Raw genomic sequence first — 8,333 nt, 5'->3', positions numbered from 1 at the left:
GGGATGTTCCCAAGGGAAGAGCGGATCCAGAGGGGCGGCGGGAGAGCAGCGGCGCCGCCCGCGGCCCGTGGACACGCAGCGTCCGGTGCTTGGACAGTGTCACACCCCACCGGACAGCTCAGGGCCTGCGAGACCCCTTGGGGCCTCCTCATACCCCTGCACAGCGAGGCCCGAGCGGCCTGGTGCCGCCTGCAGAGCAGCCGTCCCGTAGAGTTGAATTCCCCTGTGCTTCAGGGTGTTTGTGGCTTGATGCACACCACAGGAGCACGAAATGTAGCAGAGCACAACACGAGGGACGTGGAGCTGTTGGAGTGAGGCCAGAGGAGGCCGCGGAGCTGCTGCGAGGGCTGGAGCAGCTCTGCTCTGGAGCCAGGCTGAGAGAGCTGGGCTGGGGCAGCCTGCAGAAGAGAAGACTTAGGCCTTAGAGCAGCTCCCAGTGCCTAAAGGGGCTACAAGAAACCTGGAGAGGTACTTTTTATATGTCTAGGGACAGGATAAGGGGAATAGCTTTAAACTTAAAGAGGGGAGGCTGAGCTGAGCTCTTAGGCAGAAGCTCTTCCCTGTGAGGGTGCTGAGGCGCTGGCACAGGGTGCCCAGAGAAGCTGTGGCTGCCCCATCCCTGGCAGTGCTCAAGGCCAGGTTGGACACAGGGGCTTGGAGCAAGCTGCTCCAGGGGAAGGGGTCCCTGCCCGTGGCAGGGGTTGGAGCTGGATGAGCTTTAAGGTCCCTTCCAACCCAAACCAGGCTGGGATTCCATGGTTAAGTGCCTCAGCAAACTTTATTAATGAAACCTACTTCCTAGATTTGGGAGTCAGCACCAATTCTGAGCTCACCCTCGCGGTGCCCCTGCTGGCAAGTCTCTTGGCTCTGAATTTCCAAATACCTTGCTGCTTCTCTGGCTTTGTCTCACATTGGGACAGTGAAGGTTTGGTACTGCTGTGGAAAGCAGCATTGCCTGGGTTCCAAATGGGCACGAAACTGGCGAGGCAATGAAATACCAACTATTACTGAAATCTTTGTCTCGTGCCCTTTAGCCCAGGGGCCCCCGGGGACATCAGCTATGTGAACTACTCAAGAAAGAGTAACTTGCTGGATTTGTTACTAGATTTTTATTTATTTTTGTACTGGTAAAAGTTTCTGCAGCTTCTGAAATCCAAGGTAATTCCTGGCACAGGTTATATACACTTGGTGCAGCTCACACATAACATGTCACAGCATCCTCCAAGGATAGTCATGATTCACATTCTCCCCTGGGAGTAGGGTACCACAGAGTAAATACAATTTGTACACCTGCCTTTCGTGAAAGACTTTGATAAATATATCTTGTAAACTCGACAACACAGCCGTAACCTTCTTTCCTACAAGGATATAAAACTGAGCTTTTGCCTTTATAAAAGGCGCACATATCCTGCATCTCACAAGCAGTACTCTGACTTTGTGAGCAAGACATCCTGAGGAATTTCCTCTACATAGTTTGAGTTATGGTTTAACCATTTCCAGAGCATGCTCAGTACAGTCTACAAATATTGTAGAGCCCATTATGGCCCCCGTAGGGAAGCTAGGTTTTCAAAGGTGTCCAGTTAGACCTGCTGCTCTGCTTGTGCCACCTTGGGTCCCCACAGCCGGGCAGTGCAGTAGCCTGGAATATGGGAGTCTCAAGTGAGGCAGGTCAGAGGAAGAGGCTCCTCCTGAATGGACACTTTTGAAAAAGCTAGCCTGAACATCTTAGAAGTTACTGCGTTCTCAACAGATCTACACGTACAACCTCACTAAGGTTAAGAATAGTCGGTGTTCCTCTCTGAACAACTTCTCTGTCATCCTCGCCGGAGGATTACAGCTCACATTCTTTTAGAATAACTTTCTGTCCACGTGGTGGGATCATTTCTGTCCTCCTGGAAGAAGGAAAGCAGACATCCGAGCATAGTAACGCTCTGCTAAAGGAAAACATTCTTCCTACTCATGAGAGGAGTGGTGGGACTTGTACAGCAAGTCATGATCTCCTCTGGCATATGAGCAAGTGTCCAGGGAGCACATAAAGGTAGTCTTGGTCTACCAAGGCCTCCCAAGGTTTCAGTGCTGCTTGGTTTGCAGGCGGCTAGTGGGTTGAGGCAGGTGCAGAAGCAGCACCAGAGTCCTTAAGCACCATTTGTGACCTCTGGAAATAACAGATCAGCTTCAGCCGGGTTTCGGTGTTTGCTGAATGGAGATTCAAGAATTGCAGAGCTCCTCTTCAGGTACCAGGCATCCGCTTCGCAAATATCCTGCTGTAGGCTTTTGGCAGATGTTGCAAAAACTGAAAGGGCAGAGGAGGAGAGAAGTCTTACACAGGGAGACTTAGGCTGGAGTTTTGTCTAAAAGTAAGGGCAGCAAGTGTGATTGCATTATGTACTTACCTTGGCTGTTATTTCTGTAGCTGACAGTCATCTCCAGGTTATTGGCTTCTCCAGCTTGGAGTTGGGCTGGTATCTCTGGAACTCCTTCCCCAGGAGCAATTTCAGCTGCTTGATGCTGCTGTTATTCTGATCACAACACAGTTTCTCTGCAATGGGCTTCCTGAGCTGTAACATAAAATGGGTAGAGGACAGTTAACCGTGAGCCTTTCCCTTCCCGTCTCTATATAACCACTGCCATAGGAGTTTGGACCTTCTCAGCTCTTTGCCCTTGTGGTCACAGACAGCAGATACTTACTCTGTTCTTCTCTTCGGGTGTCGAGATTCCAGGCACTGGGTGCCGTTATCCCAAGTGCTGGTTTCAGCTTGGAGCTTGCTGCTTAGCGAGTGGAGAAGGGAGAGGCAGTTGCTCTATTTATACGCAGCAGCTGCATACAAATGTATGGGTCCTAAGCAACTTTGAGTTTCCCACAGTCGATAGCCAATCCATGTGTGCCCCAGGACAATAGCGAAAGCATCTATTACAGCATGGCAAATTGACTGTGAATTGCCTGGGGATAATACCCTGTTCCCAAAGGAGCAGGTGGACTGGGGAGTGTGTGACACAATGGGGCTCAGCACTGCAGAGCTGGGGTAGGGACGTGGGAAAGCGTTCGCCCACATTATAATCAAACTTCTGCCTGGTGTTGGGAACGTCAACATCTCAATGTGCTGCCTTTTCCCAGGCTGTGGTGAAATTAAGCATAGGAGACTGATCCTAGGAAAAGATAATGCTCTCTGCCCATGACCGAAAGAGAGGTTGAAAAGGAAAAAATGTAGAATTAGAGGGACTAAACCCTTTCAATGACATTAAACCGTGCTTAGATGAATACAGTACCGGATAATTTTTGGGTAGCTAGAGGCTAAAATCAAGGGAAGAACCCTTAAAACAATTTGTGCTAAGCAGTTAGCTTGAGATATTTCCCTCTCCATTGTTTAAATACCGAAAGTCCCTCTATAAGTTATAATCGGAGCTCTTCCTTACTTTTGTTTGGGTAATCTGTGCTTTCCTACAGCAGTCCGTGGCATGTAATGATTAGGATGTGTTTGGGAAAACATCATATTTAATTTCATGCCACTTTGTAAATGCCTTGCTGTTCCCTTGGTCCTGAATCTCCATGTAAAACACCTAAACGTGTTTTCCCTTTACACACAACTGAGACACAGGGGAAGTCAGTTCTTGCCTTTGCTTGTATTATCCACTTGCCAGAATGTAGATACAGGTCCAAGGATATTGTGTGACTGTTCAGTCTTACATTTTCTCAGTATATGTGCCATGAACATAGGTAATGAACTGGAAAGGACCAGACAGGATCCAAGATTAAAGCCACCTCTCTGAGATATCCCAAGCACAATCCAATCCAACGCTAGCCCCATTTAAGATCTGTCATTCAGGCACGTGAGGCCTTGTATTGACAGATTCCCGGCTGTGCTATATGGTACATCTGCTTCAGCTCTAGGTGAAGCTTTACAGGTTTAAGGGGAATCATGCACAGACATAGTTTTATTTTTCTGAAAATCTGTGTCTTAGACAGCAGTGTGTTCCAGCACACACAGGGTTATTGCATAAAAGGATGTGATCCTGCGAAGGATGATCCTGTAACTAGTTGTTAACCTGAAGCTTACAAAGCCGCTTTTAACTTCCAGGATTCTCATGATGGTGCTTCTCATACGTCAGTTATTTTCCCCTCCTCCCTTCCCAGCCCAAAGATGTTTCATGTTTAGATGAAGCATGTAGGGATCCATCTAAACAATTTTAATTGTAGTAATTTTAATTGTTAAGGGTTGTTCAAAAACCTATAATTGAACTGGGATAATGAGTCCTACTCAGAATCAGTTTCCCAAGTTACTTTGTCAGCTCATTATCAGCAGTGTTACTTGCAGCCCTGGCTGCATGTACTTGTGCTGTTATTGGAGCATGAATCCAAGCACAGGGTTTTGTGGATCTTTCCCTGGGGTCACGTGGGATGGAATGGACAGCAGGTCCTGCCACACACCGTATGGGAAGGAGTATGTTAGCAGCAGCACTGGGCACAGTGAGATGGGAGGGAAGCTTTGACCCAATTTTCAGCCCTGGAAATATGAAATGAGTGGTTTTAAATAATGCCATCCTATCCCCAGCACAATGCCCTTGGACTCCAAAGGGCTAAACCAACTCCCACTGATTAAAGCATTATCCCTTCCTTTAAGTGCTGGGCAGATGGTGCAGCAGGCGCCAGCTTTCTTCTCAGGACCCACAGAGGCACACTTCTTTTGTTGACAGTTTAACACTGTGAATGGGGCAATGTGGGAAATCCTCAGAACTGTGGCCTCGCACCATCTGATGTGAATGGTGAACCAGGCAGCCAGCACAAATCCTGCAGCCCTCTGCGCTCACCAACTCCCAGCTTCTCTCCCCCTCTCTGTCAGCTAGCAAAATCCTCAGGTCCCCCTGTGCCTGCTTTACCTCCCCTCTGTTAGAATGTCAGTGGATAAAAGAGGAAGAAATATTTTCCCCTCCTTCCCTGTTTGGTTTGATTATTAAGGCCTGAACACTTAACAGCAATTATACTTTCCAGTTGCATCAGGATAATAAATTGTCTAGACTTAGGCTGTCCCTAGAGTATATTCCTTATGGAACTTGAGCGCAGTGTGCACTTTCTGCAAGGATTTCAGTAAGGAAAAGGTCCTGTGCTGTAGGCAGTTCAGTTGCTCTTTGTTAAAAGTCTGTAACTAGTTTGCTCAATTTGGGCTTTTTTAGAAAACCAACTATTAGTACAATTGTCTGTCCTGCTGAGCCACATTTGTGATCCAAATCCTTGTCATTGTGCATCATCTCTGTAGGAGGAATTTGTGCCTCTCTGGCTGTCACTGCAGAGCTGGAATGAAATGAAAGACTGATTGTTGAGGCTCAGAAGCAAGGGGTTTCCTGGTTAAAAGAAACAAATTCCCAAAATTGCCAAACATGTGGTGTTGACTGAATGATAGGACACAATAATTCCCTTCTTCGGAGGATGGTGGGAAATCTGGCCCCACTCCTGAGAGATGACATCTCTGCTGTGGACAAAGAGGCTTGCTTTCTCAGTGGCCTTGTTTCTCTGTAAATTACATCACTCATGAGCTGCCTCATGAAGATGCAGTCTTCAAAATCACAAATGAAAACAGGGATGTGTCTCCACTCTGACTTGCTGTGGGTATTGAAGAGAGGGGAAACAGGAATCCGCAAACAGTTGTCAGTGGCTGTACTTGCAGACTTGCTGTCAGGCAGGAGTCCTGGCTTTTCCTGAGGATTAATTGTCTCCAACTGCAGATGCTCACCATTTGACCCCATGTTATGGTGTGCAAGCTGTGCACCATAGCTTGCTTTGAGTTGAGAGACAACCACAAAGGATACAGGAAAGGTAACAAACCAACCAACCCATGCCAAGACTATCATTACTAGGCTTGTGTTCATTACAGTCCGTAAATTGAAACAGCTGGAGGACTGCTGGCATAGGGAATGGGTACTGGACCATGGAGCTTTCTGCTTCTGGTTTGTAGGTGATGATTTCAGCCCAGGGGCAAGCTTACTACACACACTGTTTTCACAGAAGATGCTACTATTTGTAATACCAATTGACAGCTTCCTTAACCCATCTGATACTTAGCCTTCCATCGAGGGAACCCAGCATGTTGCTAACAGAAGAGAGTACAGAAACCCACAGTTTCATTGTCTATGTTATGCGGCTTTAAAAAGCAATGCTCCTGTATGTCTATGGCTATACATACAGCATACAACATGATGGCTTAAAGCATTTTATATCATTTTTAGAGCATTTTTATATGAGACCAATTCCTACATTCATGTCAGCCTCTCACAAATGCTATTGATGGTGTTTTTAAAGAATTACTAGTTTTATTTTTCTGTGTGCCTTCCTTAAATGGTTTAAAATCTTCCTGACAACCCCTCTTGAGACACCTATTTAGTGTCAAAGAGCATAACATTCCCAAGTTTTAAAAGGGCTCTGGCATAATACTGATCGATCAATGTGCTCCTTGGGAAAATAGCTTTCCAGATGGTCTATCGGGACAGGAATTGCTGGTCATCACAATGCAGAGCCAGAGAGCGTCACTAATGTGGGCTGTTGTGAGGCACGCTTCCTTTGTGGTCCCTTTGAATGTCATAAATAGGGAAGAAAGTGTGGGAAACTCTGAGAAACTCAGGCCCACACTCTGAGGTTAATAGGGGCTTTGTCAGGAGAGTATTCCTGGGCTGTGGGATCAGCATAATAAACAACATCTTCCCTAAGGGTGGGAATGTGTTGAAGCAGGGGAGAGTCACCCCAGGGGACAGAGGAGCAATAAGAAGCTTTGAGTTCAATTATTATAAGTGATAATAATTAATAAATTGTAAACATAACCTTTGCTGTGCTGGGACTGGGGAAACCAGAGGTCTGGCTTTTAGCTTTCAGGTAATTGCTACATTAAAGCCCAGAGGGCAAGTCTTTCCCTGGCAAAAACCAGAAGCGGTGCAATTGCATCAGCTATGCATCCCTGGAGCAAGGGGAGGCTTTCTGCTGGGGTTTGGTTTCTTCCCCTGTCCCTTACACCACTCTGCAAATCGTTAGGTCTGAATCTCAGGTACAGCTATGCACTGTCTGCTACACCCTGCTACAGCCAGAGCAATATAGTATAGCCTCAGTGTAAATGAGAATTGGAGCTTGTGGTTTGAGTGACAGGAGCCATGTCTCCAGATTTATGCCAACATGGGTGGCAGGAGTTCTGGGCTTAGAAGCCTGACTAATCTCACATGAGTTTTGCACAGTTATCATGTCTTCGGCATGCTCCTGTGTTAGGCTAGAACTAGAGGGACTGGGTTCACCTGCAGCAGTCATCTCCAGTTTGTGCAGCTCTTCTTTGGTTTCCTTTTCTCTTTTCCATTGATGCTGTCAGCTGTCATCAGACTGCAGGGATGCTGCCAACTGTGACACTCACAACCGGGTTTACTTGGGTGGCAACATGTTAGCTGCAGAGGATGCCCATCCGTGTTTCTCCATGCCATGTGTGACTCCACTCCCAGTTCCTGTGGTGCACAGTCAGTTTGGGGTGTGCTTTGGGGCATGTCGCATTCTGCCTGAGTCTGAACTCCTCCAAACCAAACTTTCTATCTGCAACTGCCTTGATTAAGCCTGATTTAAAAACACACAGCTTGAATTCTGCTGGGATTGAGAAGCTTGTACTAACTGGCACAGACAAGTTGAGCACAGCAAGGTGAAGTGACTTTTGCAAGATCACTAAGCAACCACAAAACCTAAAATATCTTCTCTGAATTATTTAGTAGTTAATTAGGAGGAACAACTTCATCTGCAGCGTTAGTATCAGCCCTGATGAGTTGCAGAACTGTACCAAACTGTATTGCACTGGCAAACAGATGAAAAGCATTCAGCCAGCTTGTGCATTCAAGGTAAAATAATGACCAAAATGATCCATGCAACTGTGACAAGGTAGTGCAATATGTTTCTGACCCAGCTAGCTGGCTTTTTGGTTGTTTCCATATGTGTAACAGAGGATTTAATCACAAATCAAGTGAGGACTGGCCAGGTACCTCTGGCAGTGTCTGAATGATGTTTGATCTGAGTTCGCTTAGTGCTTAATTAGGCAGCCATTTGACAAGATCAAATATTCCAGGGTTCCTTTCATTTAAGGAAAAAAAGCATGGTAGAAACAAAGGTTTTACAGGGCACCTTTCCCAGGGAATCTGAGGAGAGTTGAAACTGTTGACCAGTGGTGTTTCACACTATTACTGTATCTCTGGAAGAATGAGAGGTTGGTCATATATCCAAATCAACATGTTACTGTGATTAGATAATAGTTTTGTGAACCGATTATTTGTGCAGATTTATTTTACCTTGAAGAGAAGGAAAAATAAAAGGTAAATCGTACCTG

The 8,333-nt window shown here is 46.3% G+C and overlaps 1 protein-coding gene across 1 annotated transcript; it reads right to left on the bottom strand.

Moving 5' to 3' along the window:
* Window positions 1–1,094: 1,094 nt before the first annotated feature.
* Window positions 1,095–5,739, bottom strand: LOC136022922 (transcription factor HES-5-like). The gene is given in 6 exon segments (XM_065696841.1): window positions 1,095–2,224; window positions 2,226–2,293; window positions 2,394–2,438; window positions 2,441–2,558; window positions 2,689–2,723; window positions 5,655–5,739. Coding segments are annotated over 6 exon segments (480 nt in total). The 3' UTR covers window positions 1,095–2,095.
* Between the last annotated feature and the right edge of the window lie 2,594 nt (window positions 5,740–8,333).

The sequence above is a fragment of the Lathamus discolor genome, chromosome 16 (assembly GCF_037157495.1).
Source record: "Lathamus discolor isolate bLatDis1 chromosome 16, bLatDis1.hap1, whole genome shotgun sequence".
Taxonomy (NCBI): Eukaryota; Metazoa; Chordata; class Aves; order Psittaciformes; family Psittacidae; genus Lathamus; species Lathamus discolor.
The sequence above is the reverse complement of the archived record's forward strand: the minus strand, read 5'-3'. Positions and strand labels throughout refer to the sequence as shown.